The sequence below is a fragment of the Pelophylax lessonae genome (genome assembly GCF_965119305.1).
Source record: "Pelophylax lessonae genome assembly, chromosome: 1".
Classification (NCBI taxonomy): domain Eukaryota; kingdom Metazoa; phylum Chordata; class Amphibia; order Anura; family Ranidae; genus Pelophylax; species Pelophylax lessonae.
Window position 1 is genome coordinate 882992948 of NC_138768.1, and position 25942 is coordinate 883018889.

At 44.7% G+C, this 25942-nt stretch overlaps 2 protein-coding genes across 2 annotated transcripts in view; both read right to left on the reverse strand.

The window, feature by feature from the left end:
* Positions 1 to 25942, reverse strand: part of LOC309550673 (cytosolic phospholipase A2 gamma-like) — a gene marked incomplete at its 3' end in the record, with an annotated part of 276802 nt that overhangs the window by 140137 nt on the left and 110723 nt on the right. The gene's annotated exons all lie outside the window — the stretch shown is intronic.
* The window catches only part of LOC309547993 (cytosolic phospholipase A2 gamma-like), a gene marked incomplete at both ends in the record, with an annotated part of 104930 nt that continues 97684 nt past the window's right edge, over positions 18697 to 25942 (reverse strand). The window contains 2 exons of the mRNA XM_082247980.1: positions 18697 to 18881; positions 24173 to 24344. Of these exons, the coding sequence (XP_082104106.1) occupies positions 18697 to 18881; positions 24173 to 24344 (357 nt within the window). The remainder of the gene's footprint in view (positions 18882 to 24172; positions 24345 to 25942) is intronic.

The window sequence follows — 25942 nt, forward strand, 5'->3', positions numbered from 1 at the left end:
GTTGTTCATGGTTTACTGGCTGTATTTTGGATCGTTTGTACATGTAAGTCACTACAATAAATTGTCATATTTCTCATACTATATTGTGACCTGGCGCCCTCTGTCTTCTTCCTTTTTTACAATGAGAGAAGAACGCTGGTAAAAATAAAATTGGCAGTCATGTTCCCCCAGCCACAGTGTATTGCCAAGTTAGCTCCAGTGATGATGAGGATGGAGGGGAGTATGTGGTCACTGATGCGACTTGGGTGCCGGATAGAGCAGAGGAGGAAAGTGAGGGTGAGGCAAAACCCCAATGATGCAGCCATTGTGCAAGAGTAGAGAGAAGCCACCCTATTCCATCACATTGTAGAGCTGTTATCTCCTGGCCCACTTCCCAGAACTCAGCTGTCTGGACCTTTTTTAGCACATGTGCAGCCGATCACACTGTTGCAGTTTGCAAACCTGCTTCAAGCAGATCAAGGGTGGCAAAAAGACCAGCCATTTGGGTACCACATGCATGGCAAGAGTACCTGAAAGCCACACAAAAGGGACGCAATTCTGCTCCTCACTCCTTACCTTTCTGGTCTACCCCTGCTATACCTCATAACCTCTCAGCAGACCGCACTGACAGGGGTGATGATAAAGCCAAAGGTGTCACAGGTCCTTGCAGCATGTTTGCCAGTAGAACACCACCAGCTGTAAAATATAGCGGGTAAATTTCTGTACCCCATCTTCTTCAGCGAAAAATAAAATACAGTCACTGCCGCCCACATGCCCAGCATCTCAATTCCAGCTTGTCAAAGCCGCTGGCTTTACAACTTCTGTCTTTCCATCTGGTGGCTTCTGCCCCCTTCCGTGATTTTGCAGAATGTGCTGTACCACAAGGGCAGGTTCCCAGTCACTATTTGTTTACCTCTGTACCATAACGTGGAAGGCAATGTAGTGGCATTGTTGGGCAGGGCTGATAGCCACAAGGTCCATGTTACTGCTGACACGTGGTCCAGCAAGTATGGTCAACGATGATATATTTAATTCACAGCACACTGGGTAATTCTGCTTGTAACTAGGAAGGATGCAGGGCAGGGCTCAGTCCTGCAGCTTGTTGTGCCGCAACATCTCCATACAGCTAGTGGTAATGATGGACATTTGTCAGCTCCACCCCCTCCTCATCCTACTCCTCTCATGCCTTCCTCTGCTGTATTGTCCTATAAACCATGAGTACCCCCCAAGCGTTGAAGGGACTATTCAATGAGTCAGGCTGAAAGGTGCCATGCGGTGCTTCAGCTGGTCTGTGTAGGGGACAGGAGCCACACTGGAGCAAAGATTCTTGCAGCTCTGCAGAGGCAGGCCCAGAGGGGATTCACACCATGCAAGCTGGAGCCAGGAATAGTGGTGTGCGATAATGGCACAAACCTCCTGTCTACCCTCAGACAGGGAAGTTTGAAACATTCCATGCCTGGCACATGTCCTCAATTTGGTGGTGCAGCGTTTCTTAAGCAGGTACCAAGGGTTGGAAGATCTGCTAAAGCAGGCCAGAAGAATCTATAGCCATTTCAGGTGGTCCTATAGAGCCAGCACTAGGTTGGCGGAATTCCACCTGTCTGTAAATCGCGGGATTTGTGACATGCCCACAAGGGGGAACTCAACTTTGGCAATGCTTCAGCAGCTGCACATGTAGCAGAGGGCCGTCAATGAGTACCTGTGGGAGTATGACACAACAACACACTCAGCTCATAATTTTTCCACATGCCAACGGCTGCTGATAAAGGATGCATGCACTGTACTGTCACCATTTGAGGATGTGACAAGGATGTGAGCCGTGACAAGGCATGCATCAGTGACACAATCCCTGTTGTTTTCCTGCTGGAGCAGACTCTGCGTGGCATTATGGACAGGGCACCCAAGGCAGAGACGCAGGAGGAAGAGGGCTTCTTTTCCTCTCAAGGCATTGGAGACAATGAAGCAGAGGAAGACACATGTCAACCCTTAACGGATGGTTTTCCAATCCCAGAACCCTTGGGAGTAGTACGTGGCTGGGATGAGGCAGTTCCAGATTGTAAGGTAAACCAGATTTCTACCACAAAATGCAGACTCATGCACATTGTGCTCATGCACATTGCACATGTGCTAATATTTATAAGCGAAAGACCAATGTCACTTCTGCATTACCAGTTAATCGCGCACATATTTGTGCCCATGTGCGCACACATGCACATGCCAATTAGCACTTGGTGCCCAGTGGCCTATTTAAACTGATCTGTTACTGTAAGCAGTTGCTGAATGGTCTTCAGCTCATTCCTGTGTTCCTGAGAACTAATCTGTTGTTTCTGATTACCCACGTATGACCCGGCTTGCCTTTGGACTTCGTCTCTGCCCGTGGTCCAGCTCTGTTCCCTACTACTCCAACCTTGGCTTGCTTACTGGATTTGATCTGCCTGCTGACCTTGTACCGCATTGCCTGGCTGGTAAGGACCTTGGCCTAACTTATGGACTTGCCTGCCTGCTGATTCGGTACCTCATTGCCCGGTTGCCGCTGACTGCTGCTTGTCTCCCGGTTCTACTCCCATCCCACGCTCTGGTGACAGCCTGCTACTGCATCCAGTTCCGAGGACTGCAACTACCAGCTTCACCCACCTACAGAGTGGACATCACTAGCTAGTTGCTACGGCACTTGTGCCACTCCTTGCCTTTACACTCTCTGTTCCCACCTTCAGGAGTGTTAGGGGGGAGGTGCAAGAGAGGCCTCCATAAAATTCCAGTCTTCACCAGGTACGTTATACAAGTACTGTAATCCTTAGTGACCCCGAGGAGTCTGCTTCTCATGCCTCCACAAACTTTCAGGGCATGGGCTCCCTCATTCTTTAAAGCCTGCAAAAGGATCTGAAAATATGTGGCATCAAAGAGAAGGATCACTATTGGTTGGCAACCCTCCTTGACCACCGTTACAAAGGGAAAGTCTTGGAACTCATAAGGACAACTTAAAGAGGAGTTTATGTAACACCTTTCCAGACTCTGCTAGGTTACAGTCTTGTGAAAAATGTAGTTTTGAGGTTTCTGCTGGTCAAGAGAGGAGCAGTGGAGAAGGGGACGGACTCAGTGATGCATTTCAAAATGTTTTAGTCCTTGGCGCCCTGGGCTCTCAGCTTTTACATCCTATCGGCAGCATCTGCAAAATGTGGTGGGAGATTATCTAGGGGGGAAAACAGACATGGAAAACTTTCAGTTGACAATCTACTGGGTTACTGGGTCATAAGAATAGACCACTAGCAAGAACTTGCCCAGTATGCAATTGAGCAGCTGGCCTGCCCTGCATCCAACATGCTCTCCAAATGGGCATTCAGTGCTGCTGGAGGTTTTTTGACAGATAAAAGAGCGTGTCTGCCCACAGACTCCACAGACAGGCTGAAATTTATCAAAATGAATCAGTTCTGGATTAGCAGCAGCTATAAAGTCCCTAATGCCAATGTCACTGTTTAGTAGAGATGTACCGAACGGTTCCCGGCAAACTTCAAACGTTCGCGTTCGCCACTGCGGGCGAACATATGCGATGTTCGCTCCTCCTCCTATACATCATCATTGAGGCAAACTTTGACCCTGAACATCACAGTCAGCAGACACATTCCAGGCCAATCAGCATACCTCCCTCCCACACCCTCCCACCTCCTATAAATAAGCAAGGGCAGCATCCATCTTAGATCATTTCTGTGTTACTGAGAGCAGGGAAAGTGCTGCTGCTGCTGCTGCTGTTATAGCTGGGGACAGTTAGTCAGTGTTCCCGGTCTTGTTAGCCAGTGTTCTTGGTACACTCCTGCTGTAAGGACAGCACCCCAAAAAGCCCTTCCTAGGGCTGGTATTTGAGGTTTTTTTTTGGATATATATATATATTGTCCGCAAAAGCCCCTTTGAGGGCTGGTATTTGAGTATTTTTTTAATATATATATATATATATATATATATATATATATATATGCAGCATGTCCAGAACCAGAAAAAAAAGATCATATAGGTGTAAAAGGGGTTCCCACCATCCCTGCTCTACTGAAAAATTATCTTTTTTTCTGGTTCTGGACATGCTACAGAGCTGAAACTTCACAGGTACACTTTTTAGACCCCCTAGACACTAAATCACACCAAAAAAGTTCTTAAAAATTGTCATTTTTGATAGAGAGCCAATTGTTGGAAGAAAAAAAAACTTAACAAAAAAAATTTCTTTGGATTTATTGTCTGGGGGGTCTAAAAAGTGTACCTGTGAAGTTTCAGCTCTGTAGCATGTCCAGAACCAGAAAAAAAATAGAATCAGGGTTAGGGCTAGGGTTAGGGTTAGGGTTAGGGCTAGGGTTAGGGTCAGGGCTAAGGTTAGGGTTATTTTTAGTGCTTAGGGTTAGAGTTAGAGGGGTAGGGGTAGGGCTACTAACTCTAACCCTAAGTATCTCACCGTAACCCTAACCCTAGCCCCTAACACTAAACCTAACCCTAACCCTCTAACTATAACCCTAACCCTCTAACCTTAACCCTAACCCTCTTAGCCTAGCCATAAAAATAACCCTAACCCTAAACCTAACCCTAACCCTAGCCCTAACCCTAGCCCTAGCCCTAGCCCTAGCCCTAACCCTAACCCTAACCCTAGCCCTAGCCCTAGCCCTAACCCTATCCCTAACCCTAACCCTAGCCCTAACCCTAACCCTAGCCCTAACCCTAATTCATATTTTTTTCTGGTTCTGGACATGCTACAGAGCTGAAACTTCACAGGTACACTTTTTAGACCCCCCAGATGCTAAATCCAAAGAAATTTTTTATTTTTATTTATTTTTTAATTTTTCCAATAATTGGCTCTCTATCAAAAAATTAAAATTTTTAAGAACTTTTTTTCTGTGATCCCTCTCCAGCATGCCACAGTCCAGGCGTTAGTCCCCTTGAAACAACTTTTCCATTACTATTGTGGCCAGAAAGAGTCCCTGTGGGTTTTAAAATTCGCCTGCCTATTAAAGTCTATGGCGGTTCGCAATGTTCGCCGGTTCGCGAACATTCGCCGATGTTCGCGTTCGCCGTTCACGAACAGCAAATTTTATGTTTGCGACATCACTACTGTTTAGTGCTTTCTGAATCTGGAATCTCTTGAAGACTGTCTAGGCTGCCTAGCTTTGTGGGTGTTAATTTCATCTGGAAGACATTTTTTGGTGTAGGTTTTATAGGCACAATTAACACCCAAGGACCAATTTTTCTGCAGCTATTTGACAGGTGCATATCATTTAAATTTTTGACAGCAAGGCCAATTCTTGCTTTCATTAAGAGTACCTCTATAGGTAATATAGGACTTTTTGCTGGAGAATGGGAAAAAAATGCACCGCCATAAAGTTGTGCCTCTTGTTGGTGGTGCTGGCTATTTGATCTCCTATACCAATTAGGGGACTGCCTAGTTTGAGGCAGGTGGTCATATGAGCACGCGCAGCCCCCTCCGGATGTGAGCCCTATCCCCAGGCTTTAATCAGGAGTGTCCTGCCTATTTTTTGCCATTGTCGTTTTCTCAGGATAAGTTTCTCTATAATTTTCTCAGGAATATATTTTTTGAAAGGTGATCACAAGTTCAGATCAAGAAGGACTTTTTATTGGAGGTTACATTTCTTTTATTTTGTCCCACCTTGGGAGGTTTGTCCTATTTTTGACTACTGTCAAACCTGGGACAAATTTATTCTTGGATGTTGAGTGGGGGATGTTTATTTGTCCAGCAGGCCGTTCCTTTATTTGCCAATGTGATCCTCTTTTGCCAATACCTTTCCTTTATCTACTGTCAAGACAAAGACATCTTTCTGATGGGCGTTCGGGTTTCCAAATGTGGTCCGTGCATGTGCGTGACGTCAGCATGCGGCGGCGCCGGTCACATGCGCTTCCTGACCAATAGGTAAGCATCTATCATTGAGGAGACATTCAGCAATGGGAGAACAACTTGTTCTCATTCCGGCTGTGACGTCAGATGCCGCCAGAATGGAAGGAACATTTAAAGCCCAGCTCCAGAGCGGTATTCATTCTGAGACTGCTCAATGGAAGGGGTTGATCTTGACTGCTATCTGTGTCATCCAGGTAAAGTGCCCTTTACTGTCCTATGACTTTCTGAACCAATTGTTTGATTTTGTAGTTTGTACTTATGTATTGGATATGCTTCATGCATATATACTCTCTTTCAGCCAGCTGGATTTGAAGCCTAAGGGCTCTTTCACACAGGCGGACCATTCAGATCCGCCTGTCCGTTTTTTGGCGGATCTGAACGGTCCCCCCATGAATCCCTATGGGGCATCGGATGTCAGCGGAGACATGTCCGCTGACATCCGATTTGATCCGATCCATCAAATCTGGACGGATGGAAACCTTATTTTCCATCCGTCCAGTGGTTCGGATCGGATGAGAACGGACCGACGATCCGTTCCCATCCGATTTCCCCCATAGAGATGCATTGGGGAACTGACAGCTGTGTCTCCGCACACAGCGCGGAGACATAGCTGTCATCCTGCTGCTCAGCGGGGGATCGGCGGATCGATCCCCCGCTGAGAAAAACAGACTCCGTCCGACGGACGGAGTGTGTGAAAGGGGCCTAAGGGTCAGGGACTCTATCAGTTTTGGATGCATATTCCTCTTGATGAAGTTAACCGTTATAAAAGGTACTAAATGATTTTTTTAAATTGAACAAATATTCCTACCTAGTTGGCAATTCATAGTATTCATGTATTATCATTACTATATCTAACAATATAGGCTACTCTTTGGTACTACTATACCTAGTGACAAGTATACATTTTTTGATAGCTCTTCAAGTTATCCTTTTGGGGGCTGAGAATCCAGTGGAAAACATTCCCAGACCATCATAATCATCAACATATAAACTACCCTGTCTAGGATCGTTCTGCCATAGGGTAATGTTCTTAATCCATTGATATATATATCTATATCTATATCTATTGTAAGGGATTAGCTCGGTGGCGGGTGTGGATGACCCCTTGGGGGGTGCGTTTTCCCAGAGAGGTAGCCGACAAGTGCTTGCAAACAAACAGTGTGGTTTATTAAATGGTGTTTTCTTCACCAGGCTGTATGCAGCAAAACATCCAAAATAAAATAAAACAGAAAATAAATCCTTGCCTCTGTGGGCGGCTACCTTCTCACAACTGGAACCTGCCTAAGTGTCTGTCTCCAACCTACCGTCGGGCAGACTTCCTTGTCCTACAGCGGACACTCAATAGTCCTTTTATAATAGCTTCACAGGGCAACACAGTCCTTTTGTTTCTTTCACATCAACAGTTCGTCTTCTCACCTTTGAGACGTATTCACCCTTGGTTACCGTCCCGGGCACACATCACTCCGGGGGGTCTTCTCCCAGGCCCACACATCCTGTCGGGAGGCACACGCTGACTGTCCTCCTGCTCCCAGCCCACATGGCTTCAGGACACAGCTTCTGGAGGCAGCAAACAATAGGAATTTCTCTGAACAAATTATAGAGCCTTAACTCCCTCATTCTGAACAGGTGAAGGCCTTTCAACTTCCTGCTGGCTAGCTCTGTAGCCAACACCCTAAATTAATTAATGGACTTTCTAAATCAGGTAGAAATGTATCTCCTTCCTGTGACTACATTCCCAGATTTAGCTGACTTCCTGTTACATACCCCCCCTCTTGTTTCAACCCTAGGGTTGGGACACAGATTTCCAGGCACGCATGTGTCAAGCACTGCTGACTCACTGATAAGCCTCCTATTATCCTCAAGCTTCCGGATGAAACTGTTTTGTCATCTTCATTGACGGATTTCTCATAAATGCCACACAGTTTGTCTCTCATCTCATATACACATTCTTCAACTGCATTTTTTGCTGAACTATTTGACCGCTCAAGGTCACCTAGTTCTTTTTCTCTATCTGAATTCCACATGGAATGCATCTCAAGATCACGATCAAACTTCTGCCACCCGTCTTTCACCAGTTCCATTTTGGAAACACTCCCTGAAAGGCACTTATTCATTTGCTTCACGTTTTCACCAACAGCCTTAGTTTTCTCCACTAGGTTTTCAGCCTGAACTGAGAAATCACCACATTTCTTACTCAGCTCCTTTGTTTGCTGAAGTTCTAATGATACATTTTCCAATGCTTGAAGTTTTTGAAGGAACGGTTTATTCCAAAGGGGTGATTCAAGCCACATGTCGTCACATTTCTGAGGCTCACTCAGGACAGACCCCAAAACACTGATCCTTTTAAAAACTGCATCAGGCACACTATCCCCTCTTTGGGACAGATCCTCTGTTGCCTGGAATTCCTCTTCCAGTTCCTGCAACGGAATCTTCATCTCTTCTAGTTGCTGTTCTAAGGCTCGCTTAGACTTTTCTAGCTCCTGAACGCTTTTCACAACATCATCCTTGGAGCTGACCAATTCTTCCATTTCTGTACGCAGCTGTTTAACACTTTCTAGTTCAGCCTTACACTCTAGAGCTTCCTCCAAAGAGCGAGCCAAGAACAGGGCTTTGCTCTCGTTATCACGCACCTCCGTTTCTGCACGTGCGCGTTCTTCTGCATATTTTGCAGACACAGTCTTCTCTTCACCAAGCATCTGATCAAACTTCTTTTTCACATCTTCAACACACTGTAATGAACCAACGCTTTCTTCCATGCGTTTTTTCATATCCGCTATCTGAGCTTGCAATGTTGCGACTTGCTCTGATAGGTTTTTCTTTGCTTCCGCCTCCTCTTTTAATTGTTCCAGGAAGCCATTTTTCTCATCTTCCATTTGTTTGAGCTTTGTGCTAAAACTCAGCCTTTGACACCTCTCTTCCTGTAAGAGTTCCTGCGTGTCTTGCAGCTGCGATTCCAAGATAGAAAAATCTTCCGCAATTTCTCTGGATTTGCTGTCTGCTTGAGAAAGCTGATTTGTAACATTGTCCAACTCAACCTGCAGTCGGTTTGCCTTCTCTGACAGCTTAGCACACAATCGGTCACCTTCTGACACCTTGACTTGCGATTCCAGAAGCTGTGCCTCTACTTTTTCCCTCTTATGTTCACAATCTCCTTTTCCCTGCATAAGAGCCTTCACCTCATTGGCTAGTTTCTGGGAATGAGACTGTAATTCTGCCACACAGGCTTCTTTCTCCTTTAACTGCTGCTGGAAACGTTGGGCTTCCCCTTTCCAACTTTCACAGTCCGCACGCCATTCATCTACCACATTGCTCAAAGTGGTGAGCTCATACACAGTACTCAGTAATTTAGCCTCTCTTTCACTTTTCTCTTTGTCGCTGAGAGACAATGTCGCTTTCAGAGCAACATTCTGTTCCTGCGACTCCTGCAGGTCTATTTTTGTAGCTCCCAAAGACTGAAGACTTTTTTCCAGCTGATTACGCAACTCCAACATATCAGCCATACTTTGCTTCTGCAAAGTCTGAATTTCACTTTCCTTTTCCATGAGGATGGTATCTTTCTCCATTATAGTCTCTCTGCGTTTTTGCAACTCGACCAAAAGAAGAGCAGTGGATTCTTCCCACTGTGACACATGAGACTTGAGTAGTTCATTCGTTTCCTGCAAGTTTCTATGCTCCATTTTAAGCAATTCCAAGGCTTGTTCCTTTTCTTCCATTTTCCGTTGCAAGGCATCCAACTCAGCCCTGCACACATACTCGGTTTCCTCCAAACCGATGGCCTCCATTGGCTGCTGGCGTCTCTGTTTCCAGCCTGCCATGCTCTCTTGATGAGCCTTTTGTTGAGCTGCAAAGCTCTGCTGAAAATCCGCATTTGCCTGCTGTTGAGCTGCATTTGCTTGCTGTTGAGCTGCATTTGATATAATCAGATGTTTCAACATCTCCTCCATTTTGAGCTTACTTTTCATCTGAGCACACTGCGTCTCCATAGCAGTTTCATCAGTGTTGCTAGGGACAACAACCTTCCTCTTTAGTAGACTCTCTTTAGGCATGGATGGGGCTGGTTCAGACGGCAACATCCCCTCCATCCATAGAATCCGGTCTCTCATTTCATCTATCTTTGCATTCTTCAGGCGTTTTGAACGCCCCATCTTCAATAACTCCACAAACAAATTTTTCACAGTCCAGCAAAAATTTTTCAGACCACTGTCTCTTTAACACATGTAGTTTTTCTCTCTCTCTTGCAAGATCTCTTTTCCTGCACACACAGTTTGTGCAGTCACTTGCACCAGACACAACAAAGTTCATCAAATAATTTTGAGACCGCTGTCTCTTTAAAACACTTTTTTTTTTTTCTGTCAGGATCTTCTCTCCTGCACACATAGATTGTGCAATCTCATGCACCAGATAAAGTTCATCAAACATTTGCACTTCCTTGCAGGGATCTCTGCTTATGCCCACTGCATACCTCCACCATATGTAAGGGATTAGCTCGGTGGCGGGTGTGGATGACCCCTTGGGGGGTGCGTTTTCCCAGAGAGGTAGCCGACAAGTGCTTGCAAACAAACAGTGTGGTTTATTAAATGGTGTTTTCTTCACCAGGCTGTATGCAGCAAAACATCCAAAATAAAATAAAACAGAAAATAAATCCTTGCCTCTGTGGGCGGCTACCTTCTCACAACTGGAACCTGCCTAAGTGTCTGTCTCCAACCTACCGTCGGGCAGACTTCCTTGTCCTACAGCGGACACTCAATAGTCCTTTTATAATAGCTTCACAGGGCAACACAGTCCTTTTGTTTCTTTCACATCAACAGTTCGTCTTCTCACCTTTGAGACGTATTCACCCTTGGTTACCGTCCCGGGCACACATCACTCCGGGGGGTCTTCTCCCAGGCCCACACATCCTGTCGGGAGGCACACGCTGACTGTCCTCCTGCTCCCAGCCCACATGGCTTCAGGACACAGCTTCTGGAGGCAGCAAACAATAGGAATTTCTCTGAACAAATTATAGAGCCTTAACTCCCTCATTCTGAACAGGTGAAGGCCTTTCAACTTCCTGCTGGCTAGCTCTGTAGCCAACACCCTAAATTAATTAATGGACTTTCTAAATCAGGTAGAAATGTATCTCCTTCCTGTGACTACATTCCCAGATTTAGCTGACTTCCTGTTACACTATATATATATATATATATATATACCGTATATACTCGAGTATAAGCCGAGTTTTTCAGCACATTTTTTTGTGCTGAAAACATCCCCCTCGGCTTATACTCGAGTCAAGGAAAAAAAAAAAAATTTCCTGTCCGCTCCGACGGGTTTAAAGTTTAAAAATGGCGCTGCCCGTCGCATACATGTCACCGCGCACGCGCCGCCGCCGCTCGTGTAATTTCGGCTACTCCCGGCGCCGCTCGGGAGAGGCCGGGAATAGCCGAAAGTATACGATCGGCGGCGGCGCGTGCGCAATGACGTGTCGGCGCCGGGCGGCGCCATTTTGAAAATGAAGGCGCCTCTGGAACAGGTAAGTGAAACAGCTTCACTACCTGCCATTATGCAGGGCTGCGGGCACACTACAAGGGATGCAGTGCTGCGGGCATGGTCCACATGTACCATGCCCACAGCACTGCATCTTCTGTAGTATGCCCACAACCCCGGATCCTCTTGTACCATGCCAGTACCCTGCATTCTCCTGCACCATCCCAGTCACCCTGCATTCTCCTGCACCATGCCAGTACCCTGCATTCTCCTGCACCATGCCAGTCACCCTGCATTCTCCTGCACCATGCCAGTCACCCTGCATTCTCCTGCACCATGCCAGTCACCCTGCATTCTCCTGCACCATGCCAGTACCCTGCATTCTCCTGCACCATGCCAGTACCCTGCATTCTCCTGCACCATGCCAGTACCCTGCATTCTCCTGTACCATGCCAGTACCCTGCATTCTCCTGCACCATGCCAGTACCCTGCATTCTCCTGCACCATGCCAGTACCCTGCATTCTCCTGCACCATGCCAGTACCCTGCATTCTCCTGTACCATGCCAGTACCCTGCATTCTCCTGCACCATGCCAGTGCCCTGCATTCTCCTGCACCATGCCAGTACCCTGCATTCTCCTGCACCATGCCAGTACCCTGCATTCTCCTGCACCATGCCAGTCACCCTGCATTCTCCTGCACCATGCCAGTCACCCTGCATTCTCCTGTACCATGCCCGCCGCCCTGCATTCTCACCCTAGGCTTATACTCGAGTCAATGATTTTTCCCATCTTTTTGTGGTAAAAGTAGGGGTCTCGGCTTATACTCGGGTCGGCTTATACTCGAGTATATACGGTATATATATATATATATATAATCTATATATATATATATAGATTTTTTTTTTTTTTTGTTATAGATTAAAACGATAATGAATCAGATTTTATCAAAACTCAGTCTGAATGTTTCTATGTGTTGCATTGTCAACATATAGGTCGGTTTATGCTGGTGCCATTTTCCCTCTATGACTTACCAATGCTTTGATGGGCTTTCTCCATTGGTTTTCTTGTGAGGAGTGATTGGCCGAACACCCCCCTGTTCGGTTCGCACCAGAACATCTTGAACAGGGGAAATGTTCTAGCGAACATGCGAACTCTATTAAAGTCTATGGAACACAAACATGAAAAATCAAAAGTCCTCATTTTAAAGCCTTATATGCAAGTTATTGGCCCAAAAAAAGTGAATGGGGACCCGGGTATTTTAATATATTTTATTATAAGATACAATGCATTATTTGGTGATATTAAAATAGGTTTATATAAACATGTGAATAAATTATATTTGAGATGCTACCTTAAATATCAATGTGTACCCATATTAAACCCTACTAATGCATATAAAACCAAAACAGTGCTGTTTCTTTAACAAAAACATTTCCATTGTTCAAATACAATCAAAAACTGACCATAATAGAATTTCTTCAAAACACCACCGGCATATAAGTGCTCTGTATTCTTCTTAAAAAGTGCTCCTTGTTTGTGCTCCTCCACCTTAAGTAAGGGGCCACTCACCAGATGGCTTTGGGCCACCATGGACCACACGGCTTTAATGAAGCTCCTTTACTTCAGGAAGGGCTCAGCTTCTATCCAAAACTACCAATATAGATAATCAGATGCCACTGGGTTTCCTGGGCCTTACAGCTTTAAATGGATTCCCTTAGCATCAGATCAGGCTCAGCATCATCAGCAGAGATTTCCCAGAATAAAAAAATAAATCAAATAATTGTGCAAAACGTTTTATTTAAAAGTGTTCTCAGAAATACATATGTTATAAAACACACATTTATGTGTGCCTGCAAGCGGCACCCACTATAGTTCACCTGGTTTAATACAATCACCACCGTTTGCAATCCGAAGCGGCATGCGCTCCACTGGGCCGGATGTGACAAAACTGGAAGTATCACTGATACACTGATCCTCAACGCATTTCACCGGAAGGCGTCATCATGAAGGTTTATATAAACATTGGAAACTCTTACCAAAGACCCATGCCTTAGAAATGTTTGCAGTAAAATAAGACAAATAGGTAGATATGCAGGGTAACTCCAACCACCATTGTCAGAACCCAAGATGTCCACCTTACATTTGCATACTGTATATCTAGTAGTAGTAAGTCATATTCAACTAGACTTGTCCTATAATTTCAAAGACATTTTGTAGCTTGAAGCCACTACTTCAGTTCTAAAGAGTGTCAGGAAGACACCCCATATACAGTGCTTTGCAAAAGTATTCGGCCCCCTTGAACTTTACGACCTTTTGCCACATTTCAGACTTCAAACATAAAGATATAAAACTGTAATTTTTTGTGAAGAATCAACAACAAGTGGGACACAATCATGCAGTGGAACGAAATTTATTGGATATTTCTAACTTTTTTAACAAATAAAAAACTGAAAAATTGGGCGTGCAAAATTATTCAGCCCCCTTAACTGCTTGCCGACCGCCGCAGTCACGCACCCCCTCGCGCGTGTGACCAGCGGACCCGATGTCCGCCGGCCACTCGGCGATCGTCGGGGGAAGAGGGAGAATGTCAGGCAGCTTGTGTAAACAAGCTACCTGTCATTCTCCTCACTGTAAAGACACTGATTACACGGATCTAGTATGTAGATCCGTTGATCAGTGTCCTTACAGCTCAAGCCACAGCCAATCACAGTAAGAATCACGCCCCTAGGGACACACACAGCCCCTCCCTCCCAAATAAAGTTAACCCCTTCACTGCCAGTGTATTTTTACAGTAACAGGGCATATGTATAGCACTGATTACTGTAGAAATGTCACTGGTAACCCCAAAAGTGTCAAAAATGTCAGTCAAGGGTCCGATCTGTCCGCCGCAATGTCGCAGTACCGCAAAAAAAATTGCAGATCGCCGCCATAAAAAACAACAAAAATGACAAAAATCTTTCCCTTTGTTAGTAAACGCGATAACTTTTGCGCAAACCAATCAAAATACGCTTTTTGCGATTTTTTTTACCAAACATAGGTAGGATAAAACAAATTGGCCAAAAATGTTAAAAAATTTTGATTTTTACATTTTTTTGGGGGGGAATTTCATATAAAAAAAAGTGAAAAATATTGCTATTTTTGCAAAATTGTCGCTCTTTTTTTGTTTATAGCGCATGATCAAAAAATCGCACAGGTGATCAAATACCACCAAAAGAAAGCTCTGTTTGTGGGAAAAAAAAGGACGTCAAATTCGTTTAGGTACAGCGTCGCACGACCGCGCAATTGTCCGTTAAAGTCACGCAGTGCCGAATCGCAAAATACCCCCTGGTCTTTTAGCAGGAAAATCCTCCGGGGCTTAAGTGGTTAAGTTAATACTTTGTAGCGCCACCTTTTGCTGCGATTACAGCTATAAGTCGCTTGGGGTATGTCTCTATCAGTTTTGCACATCAGGAGACTGAAATTTTTGCCCATTCCTCCTTGCAAAACAGCTCGAGCTCAATGAGGTTGGATGGAGAGCGTTTGTGAACAGCAGTTTTCAGTTCTTTCCACAGATTCTCGATTGGATTCAGGTCTGGACTTTGACTTGGCCATTCTAACACCTGGATATGTTTATTTGTGAACCATTCCATTGTAGATTTTGCTTTATGTTTTGGATCATTGTCTTGTTGGAAGACAAATCTCCGTCCCAGTCTCAGGTCTTTTGCAGACTCCATCAGGTTTTCTTCCAGAATGGTCCTGTATTTGGCTCCATCCATCTTCCCATCAATTTGAACCATCTTCCCTGTCCCTGCTGAAGAAAAGCAGGCCCAAACCATGATGCTGCCACCACCATGTTTGACAGTGGGGATGGTGTGTTCAGGGTGATGAGCTGTGTTGCTTTTACACCAAACATAACGTTTTGCATTGTTGCCAAAAAGTTTGATTTTGGTTTCATCTGACCAGAGCTCCTTCTTCCACATGTTTGGTGTCTCCCAGGTGGCTTGTGGCAAACGTTAAACTACACTTTTTATGGATATCTTTAAGAAATGGCTTTCTTCTTGCCACTCTTCCATAAAGGCCAGATTTGTGCAGTATACGACTGATTGTTGTCCTATGGACAGAGTCTCCCACCTCAGCTGTAGATCTCTGCAGTTCATCCAGAGTGATCATGGGCCTCTTGGCTGCATCTCTGATCAGTCTTCTCCTTGTATGAGCTGAAAGTTTAGAGGGACGGCCAGGTCTTCGTAGATTTGCAGTGGTCTGATACTCCTTCCATTTCAATATTATCGCTTGCACAGCGCTCCTTGGAATGTTTAAAGCTTGGGAAATCTTTTTGTATCCAAATCCGGCTTTAGCCTTCTCCACAACAGTATCTCGGACCTGCCTGGTGTGTTCCTTGTTCTTCATGATGCTCTCTGCGCTTTAAACGGACCTCTGAGTCTATCACACTGCAGGTGCATTTATACGGAGACTTGATTACACACAGGTGGATTCTATTTATCATCATTAGTCATTTAGGTCAACATTGGATCATTCAGAGATCCTCACTGAACATCTGGAGAGAGTTTGCTGCACTGAAAGTAAAGGGGTTGAATAATTTTGCACGCCCAATTTTTCTTTTTTTTTATTTGTTATAAAAGTTTGAAATATCCAATAAATTTCGTTCCACTTCATGATTGTGTCCCACTTGTTGTTGATTCTTCACAAAAAATTATAGTTTTATATCTTTATGTTTGAAGCCTGAAATGTGGCAAAAGGTTGCAGAGTTCAAGGGGGCCGAATACTTTCACAAGGCACTGTAAATTCACATCTTAAGGCACCTTAATCCAATCACCATGACATATGAAGATGTTGATTGTCCAAGAACAAGATGGGAGCTGTGAAAGCTGTGGTGGCAACCTGTCCTGGTTACATCATCTGATTATTGGTGTCAGGAAGTCTGCATAGGTGTTATTTCTTTGATTTACAATGCTAAAAGTGTCAATTATTATGAGGTTATTGGGGCTGTGATGGTAAACACATTATATGTGAAAAAAAAAGATGGTAATGAAGCCACCACCATTGTTCAGGGGTGGTTTTTTCAACACCAGTTGTCTCTTTAAGGTATTGGGCTCTTTAGTCAAGTTCTTTCCTCCATATATAATGCCATTTTAATATCTCTTCTCCAGCAATTTGTCAACAATTAAAAATTTCACCCATGTAAATCAAGGAACCAACATCTATGCAGGCTTCCCGGCAAACAATGAGATTATGGAACTAGGAGAAGATGGTTCCACAACTTTCACACCTCCCATCTTGCTCTTGGACCATCAACATCTACACATTACATGAAGATTGGATGAAGATATGAATATAAATGTTGGGGGATTTTCTACTCATTAGAACTGAAGACTTGGTTTAGAGAAGCTACAAAACACTTTTAACATTATAGAACAAGTAGAATTGAATGTGACCAACTACTACCAGATATCCCGTGACCTGGTTACATGAGAACTTTCACAGACATAGAGAAAATGGTTTAATAGGTTTGCATCTTTTCTGATTAGATCATTTTTTTACTCAGTCAAAAATGTTCATTTATTGTAACATTAAGCTGCTATTCAGCTAAAACTAGGACTGTTTAACCCCTTCCGATACATTTGCATACCCCCTTAATAGACCAGAGCAAGTTTTAACATTCCAAATATGAGCCTGTCTTTTTGGCAGTAACTTTGTAATTTCCTATGATAACAAAGTTGTATTGCTTTGCAATCATTAAAAAGAGTTAATCAGGGTTGATTAGAATTAGCTATGGATTAATATGGGATTACTGTATATACTCGAGTATAAACCGACCCGAATATAAGCCGAAGCTCCTAATTTTACCACATAAAAGTGGGAAAACTTATTGACTCGAGTATAAGCCTAGGGTGGGAAATGCAGCAGCTACTGGACCCAACTGGACCACCACGAGACCCAAAACAGGGGCCGCGGGCATGGTACAGGAGATGCAGGGCTGTGGGCATGGTACAGGATATGGTACAGGCATGGCACAGGAGATGGTTCGGGCATGGCACAGGAGATGGTATGGGTATGGCACAGGTGATGGTATGGGCATAGCACAGGTGATGTTACAGGCATGGTAAAGGAGATTGTACAGGCATGGCACAGGAGATGGTAAAGGCATGGCATAGGTGATGGTACAGGAGATGGTACATGCATGGCACAGGAGATAGTACAAGCATGGCACAGGAGATGGTACAGGAGATGGTACAGGCATGGTAAAGGAGATTGTACAGGCATGGCACAGGAGATGGTACAGGCATGGCACAGATGATGGTACAGGAGATGGTACAGGCATGGCACAGGAGATGGTACAAGCATGGCACAAGCAATGGTACAGGCATGATAAATGCGATTGTACAGGCATGGCACAGGAGATGGTACAGGAGATGGTACAGGCATGGTAAAGGAGATTGTACAGGCATGGCACAGGAGATGGTACAGGCATGGCACAAGTGATGGTACAGGAGATGGTACAGGCATGGCACAGGTGATGGTACAGGCTTGTCACAGTTGATGGTACAGGCATGACACAAGTGATGGTACAGGAGATGGCACAGGAGATGGCACAGGAGATGGTACATGCATGGCACAGGTGATGGCACAGGTGATGGTACATGCATGGCACAGGAGATGGTACAGGCATGGCACAGGAGATGGTACAGGCATGGCACAGGAGATGGCACAGGTGATGGTACATGCATGGCACAGGTGATGGTACAGGAGATGGTACAGGCATGGCACAGGTGATGGTACAGGAGATGGTACAGGCATGGCACAGGTGATGGTACAGGCATGGCACAGGTGATGGTACAGGCATGGCACAGACGATACAGGAGATGCAGTGCTGCGGGCATGGTACAGGAGAATGTCCTTTACCATGCCCGCAGCACTGCATGAGGAAATGCAGGGGCTGTGGAGGAGTCTCACTTACCTATCGGGGAGGCGCTTTACATTTAAAAATGGCGCTGCCCGGCGCCCACACATCACTGCGCATGCAACGCCGATGCTCTGGAAAGCCCGTAACACGTTCGGCTATTCCCGGGCAGACAGCACATGCGCGGTAAGGTGTTGGCGCCGGGCGGCGCCATTTTTAAAAGCTAAGTGAGACTGTGACTCAGCAATTGACGGTAATAGCAGTAGAGCGGGGAGCTACATCCTAAAAACGTTGTTGAATATTTTAGGACGTATCTCTTATGTTCCATATCCTTAAATTATTAATCTGTCATGCGGGTACAATGGAGGGTGCCATTCCTGACCTCCTTTTGAGAATGACTTATCTTCATTTGTCTTAATGGTCATTTATAAAACATTTCATCATATTTTATCCAAGTGGCCTCGCCTGTTATGCCTGTGAGGTCCCCCTCGTGTTACACCTCCAAACACATTGTTGTATTTTGTCTTGGATCTGGTCCAGGCTGCTCTTCACATTTTTCCTAGTGATGTCCAGCAGTTCATTTATCATAGAGTCATCATAGGAAGAAACAATGGTGCCATACTTCTTGCTTAATTTCACAATTTTTTCAGCATCTGAAAAGAAACGTGTATCGGATTGCATGATTAAATTATAATAATGACTGAATTATCAATGACATTAATTTATAAAACAAATTATCCGATGCCTTTAAAAATGTCTGCATGTAGTGTCTGACCAGCTTATGTTTATATAGAACATTTATAGTTTATTCACAGGAATAAAAATCTTAATTTCTGAGCTTTAGTTCATTTCATGTCCACGCTGAAAATTCCAAGGAAACCCCCCGACCTCATTTATGAAAAAATATCTTGAGAAATGTCGATGATAACTTCCTTACATGGAAAGAGCCCTTCTGGGGAGGGCGGTGGAGGGCACACCGAGACATGTGAGACGCCTGATCGCATTTATTTTCACTGCAGCTAAGAATTCTATTGCACGGTCCTGGAAGTCCCCCACAATTCTCGTTGACCTTTTAACCACTTGCCAACCGCTCACGTTGACCCTACTGTGGCAATCGTAATTTCGATTCTCTGTATGTATGTATTGTACATGTGGAAGAATTGACAATAAAGTAGATTTGACTTGACTTTGACAAAGTGGTTCATTATCTTCCAGCGACGTACACCTACGTCGCTGGACTCCCCCCCTTGTGGGCGGCGCACGCACGCCGCCGGAGGCTCGCTCCCGCTGTATTCAGTCACAGCGGGAGTCGGGCCAGGGGAGGAGATTGGAATAAGCAAACGCTGTAGATAGTCCTAAATAGTAGGACTATTTCTTCCTCCAGGGGAGGAGATGCGGTGATCACCGCCGCTCTTCCCCGATCGTCGGGGATCGAGTGTGGAGATCCGCCCGCTTGTGTAAACAAAGCGGGCGGATCTCCTAAGTGACAGACAGGGACAGATTGCAGGGTTCAGCATAGCTGAACCTGCAATCTGTCCCTGTGTCACACAGTCCCCTCCCCCCACACACGTCAGTAAGCACCAGGCATACATTAACCCCTTGATCACCAATAAAAGTTAACCCCTTCCGTGCCAGTGTCATTTTTACAGTAACAGTGCATATTTTTAGCACTGATTACTGTAGTAATGTCACTGGTACCCCCAAAAGTGTCAAAAATGTCAGTCAAGGGTCCGATCTGTCCGCCGCAATGTCGCAGTCCCAAAAAAAAAAAAATCGCAGATCGCCGCCCATTACTAGTTAAAAAAAAAAAACAATAAAAATGACAAAAATTTCCCGTAGTTAGTAGCTGCAATAACGTTTGCGCAAACCAATCAAAATACGCTTATTGTGATTTTTTTTTACCAAAAATATGTAGCAGAAAACAAATTGGCCTAAAATGTTAAAAAATTTTGATTTTTACATTTGTTTGGGGCGGAATTATATTTAAAAAAATGTGAAAAATATTGTTATTTTTTCAAAATTGTCGCTCTTTTTTTTGTTTATAGCGCAAAAAGTAAAAATCGCACAGGTGATCAAATACCCCCAAAAGAAAGCTCTATTTGCGGGGAAAAGAAGGACGTCAGCTTAATTTGGGTACAGCTTTGCACGACCGCGCAATTGTGCATTAAAATAACGCAGTGCCGAATCGCAAAATATGGCTTGGTCAGGAATGGGGTAAAATCTTCCGGTCTTAAAGCGGTTAAAAATACGCTCATTGAGAATTTTTTTGTCAAAGACATGTAGCTAAATACATTTTGGCCTAAATATATGACAAAAATTGAATATATTGGATATTTTTTAACTGTCAAAGTAGAAAAATATTGTTATTTTTTCAAAATTGTCGCATTTTTTTATTAATATCGCAAAAAATGAAAAGCGCAGAGGTGATCAAATACCACGAAAAAAAAGCTCTGTTTGTGGGGAAAAAAAAAGATGTAAATTTCCTTTGGGTACGGCCTTGCATGACCGCGCAATTGTCAGTTAAAGTCGCACAGTGCCGAATCACAAAAAATGGCCCAGACGTAAAGCAGGAAAATCCTCCGGTGGTAAAGTGGTTAAAGGCCAAGCTGATGTGGATCTATGAGCCAACAGCAGCTTTTCTCTCCGGGATCAGCTGGCCTACTCTTTTTTTTCCTAATCAAAGCTTTTTTTATTGACAAGGATAGTAAGTGACCGTACAGTACAATAAAAATGGTATACAGATCAATCAGAACACAATTATTGTACATACTATATAAATATACAGACAGAAGATTTTACCCCATTCCTGACCAGGCCCTATTTTGCGATTCGGCACTGCAATAATTTACCGGACAATTGCGCGGTTGTGAGATGCTCTACCCAAACAAAATTGATGTCCTTTTTTAGAGCTTTCTTTTGGTGGTATTTGATCACCTGTGCCATTTTTATTTTTTTGTGCTATAAACAAAAAATAGAGTGACAATTCTGAAAAAAAAAATCTATATTTTTTTAGATTCTGCTATATGACATTCTAAAAAAAAAAAAAAAATTTAAAAATCAAATTTTTTTAACATTTTAGGCCAATTTGTTTTCTGCTACATATTTCTGGTAAAAAAATAAAATCGCAATAAGCGTATTTTTATTGGTTTGCGCAAAAGTTTTCGCGTCTACAAACTACGGGAAAGATTTGTAATTTTTATTGTTTTTTTTTTTTTTTTACTAGTAATCTGCAATTTTTTTCGGGACTGCGACATTGCGGCGGACAGATCGGACCCCTAACTGACATTTTTGACACTTTTGGGGGTACCAGTGACATTACTACAGTAATCAGTGCTAAAAATATGCACTGTTACTGTAATAATAACATTGGCAGGGAAGGGGTTAACACAGTGGGTGATCAAGGGGTTAAATGTGAGCCTAGGGGAGTGATTCTAACTGTGGGGGGCGTGGCTTCTGAAATGACCATAGAGACATGTGATCCTATATAGCAGGATCTCATGGGCTCTATGATCATCCCAGGGAGAAGGACGGTCGGCGGTGTTTACAACAGCCGACTCTTCTTCTCTCTCAGCGGGGAGCGATCGCAGGTGTAAGGCGGCAATCGGAGCCGCCTGCCCACTGTATCGGCTTCCCCGCTGACGAGTGGGGGCGGAAGCACGTCACTGGCGACGCGAGCTCGCTCCATAGACTCCCAAGGGCAAGCGCCATACATGTACGTCAATTTGCCAGGGAGCGGCTGCCTGCCGCAGTACATCTGCAGCGGGCGGTCGTAAACTGGTTAAAAGGCGGTCACCTGATATGTAGCACAGATATAGGGTTTTGTGCGAAAACAGAAAACAAAAGAAAAAAAACTTAATCAAGCTTGTTAATGGACATCTGCTCAAAATGTCAAATAATCTACACATATATATAAAACATAGGAGAAGTCCCAAGCTCAGGCAAACATCACTGGAACGTTTGGTGGGTTTAAAATCACAACAATCTTTCCATCAGTAACTGGGGAGGGGGAAGACTAGGGTTGTCTAGCCACCTCTGCAGAAAAGGTTGAATTTTGTGACGCCATTACGATGGTGATAGGCCAATTGTTCTCTAAGAAGAATAGCAATAACATAGGTAACCCAATGGGCCTTAGTAGGCACAGTAGATGCCAACCAAAATCAGGCAATTAGCTTCCTAGGGAGGTATAATAATCTGGTTACCATGATGTAGATACCTTTTGGATACATTTCAGCATCAATCGCACCCAACAGACACGCCAATGGGGTGAGAGGTATAGGTGTTTGGGTTAGATCAGAAATAATCTGTATAACCTCTGCCCAATATCGTGTACGTTTTGGGCAATGCCATATCATGTGTATGAAGTCCCCTCTGTAAACTGTGCATTTTGGGCATAAGGGAGAGTCCCCCTGAGCCCAATTAAAAAGTTTATCAGGCGTACGATAAGTTCTGTGCAGGATAAATAGTTGCGAAGGTTTATGGGAAGTTACCCTGGCTAGCTTTGGAACAGCGCATGCGCAGTTGACATGTCGGCCCGCAGCCATATTTTTTTACTGGCACCACTGCCCGTAACGGGCTGAAATTTACGGGCTGCTCGAAAGATAACGGGCGGTTGGCAACACTGGGCCAGCCCTGGCTATCAGTGATCATAATAGTAGCGCTGTCTACTACAGTTCATTCCACCTTCTAGAGGGATCCCACAGGTATGGTATATACATAAAAAAGGGGGGGGGGGGGGAGATTGGCGCAATCGGATTACACGAGCTGCTGCGATAATCTAGATATGGGCAAAAATGCAGATGATTGAGTCCAGTGGAATTGCTAAACACTTTGATGGCTGCAGGCTTTGTAGGGTGAAGCAACCCTGTATGGATCCAAGACAAAAAGAGAGAGAAGACCAAGCGCCAATCTAAGTGTAGCAATGCAGTTGATTTATTAGCAATTAAAAGAGTATTACTCACAAACGTGCGTTAAAAACAGGCATCTCAAATAGTACAGGGCATCTGGGCGCTATTCATCCAGGGTGTCATTCCGGATCCCTTGTGGAGCTGGCGCTGTGGGGGATGAGCGGCGATCTCCTGTTGTGAGGCAGGCCTGAAGAAGGAGCGCATGCTCCGCAACGCGTCGCCGTTCTACGCACCAGCATACCCAGGAAGTGATGTCATAGCCCTCCGACCCAAGGACCCACGCTGCTACACCACCGCCGAAGGATCTGCACGTCCCCTGCCTCACAACAGGAGATCGCCGCTCATCCCCCACAGCGCCAGCTCCACAAGGGACCCGGAATGACACCCTGGATGAATAGCGCCCAGATGCCCTGTACTATTTGAGATGCCTGTTTTTAACGCACGTTTGTGAGTAATACTCTTTTAATTGCTAATAAATCAACTGCATTGCTACACTTAGATTGGCGCTTGGTCTTCTCTCTCTTTTTGTCATGGTATATACATAGCTGGTCCAACCTGAAACAATGTAACTATGTAAAAAATATCCATCCCTGGAATTCAGCCTTTAGCATCCACCAAGCTCATAATACAGAGAGTGAGACAACTTAATGAACATATAAGCATTATTACACGTAATAGGTATATTGGTGAGGGTACGCACTGGACGCCTTTGCTGTCATGTTGCTCTATGCTGGGTGTCCAGTGCGCCCCTGTGCCTATAAGGAGGAGTGGGCTCCCTGCAGGCTCACCTTTCATCTGCCTATCCTTTATAATACATATGGTTCTACTATGGAGGCTCTCACAATTTCGAGTTAGGATTACAGATACCTTGACGGGGCTCTGTAGCCTATGCATGTATTTGCAAATGTGTGCAAACGAACCCCTATTTATAACACATATTGTAAGACAGGAGAATTTGGTTGGCTAGCAGGCTGTTCGGTAAGTTGAGCCGGAAATTTCTTTGGTTTTGTTTTGATTACAGGACTTCTCTGTAAACTCACCTCCACAAGTCTGGGCATTGAAGAGAGGAAAGTGCATCACATCGGGCGTCTCATTTCCATCTCCTTCAAAGGCGTAGCAGCTTTTAGTTGGAGGGCGCTCATAACTTTCTTCAGTGTTTTTCGGAAAAGGAATCTTGAGCTCCTTACAGTATTTAGCTGTTCTTTTCACCGTCTAGATAAACAGAGAAACAAACATTTTAAAATGTGCCCATGGTACTCCAAAATAGTGATAACAAAACTTGCCTGTGAAGTGGCCGATTTGTAAGATCCAAAGCAGAAATGTAGCTGGCAATTCCATAACTCGGTTCCCAAGGTTCAGTGTTGGGACCCTTATTTACTTTTTAATATATTTATATTATCTTTATGATATCGGGTCTGGGATTAAAAGTAGCATTTCAGTCTTTGCAGATGACACCAAGCTTTGCAGTGGAATAACTTCTTTACAGGATGTCTCCAACTTACAAGCTGACCTCAATGCACTGTTTCATTGGGCAACTATGTGGCAAATAAGGGTTTTATGTTGATAAATGTAAAGTTATGCACTTGGGGGCTAAGAATATGCATCATACATACTAGGGGGAGTAGAACTGGGGGAATCCATAGCAGAAAAGGATCTGGGGGAATTCATAGCGGAGAAGGATCTGGGGGAATCCATAGCGGAGAAGGATCTGGGAATCCATAGCGGAGAAGGATCTGGGGGAATCCATAGCGGAGAAGGATCTGGGGGAATCCATAGCGGAGAAGTATCTGGGGGAATCCATAGCGGAGAAGGATCTGGGGGAATCCATAGCGGAGAAGGATCTGGGGGAATCCATAGCGGAGAAGGATCTGGGGGAATCCACAGTGGAGAAGGATCTGGGGAAATCCACAGTGGAGAAGGATCTGGGGGAATCCATAGCGGAGAAGGATTATGGGGGAATCCATAGCGGAGAAGGATCTGGGGGAATCCATAGCGGAGAAGGATTATGGGGGAATCCACAGTGGAGAAGGATCTGGGGGAATCCATAGCGGAGAAGGATCTGGGGGAATCCATAGCGAAGAAGGATCTGGGGGAATCCATAGCGGAGAAGGATCTGGGGGAATCCATAGCGGAGAAGGATCTGGGAATCCATAGCGGAGAAGGATCTGGGGGAATCCATAGCGGAGAAGGATCTGGGGGAATCCATAGCGGAGAAGTATCTGGGGGAATCCATAGCGGAGAAGGATCTGGGGGAATCCATAGCGGAGAAGGATCTGGGGGAATCCATAGCGGAGAAGGATCTGGGGGAATCCACAGTGGAGAAGGATCTGGGGGAATCCACAGTGGAGAAGGATCTGGGGGAATCCATAGCGGAGAAGGATTATGGGGGAATCCATAGCGGAGAAGGATCTGGGGGAATCCATAGCGGAGAAGGATTATGGGGGAATCCACAGTGGAGAAGGATCTGGGGGAATCCATAGCGGAGAAGGATCTGGGGGAATCCATAGCGAAGAAGGATCTGGGGGAATCCATAGCGGCGAAGGATCTGGGTGTTCTGGTAGATCATAAGCTTAACCACTTTAAGACCGGAAGATTTTACCCCATTCCTGACCAGGCCCTATTTTGCGATTTGGCACTGCGTTACTTTAACGGACAATTGCGCGGCTGTGCGAAGCTGTATCCAAACAAAATTGACGTATTTGATCACCAGTGCGATTTTTTGATCATGCGCTATAATCAAAAAATGAGCGACAATTTTGCAAAAATAACAATAATTTTCACATTTTTTTATATGAAATTCCCCAAAGAAA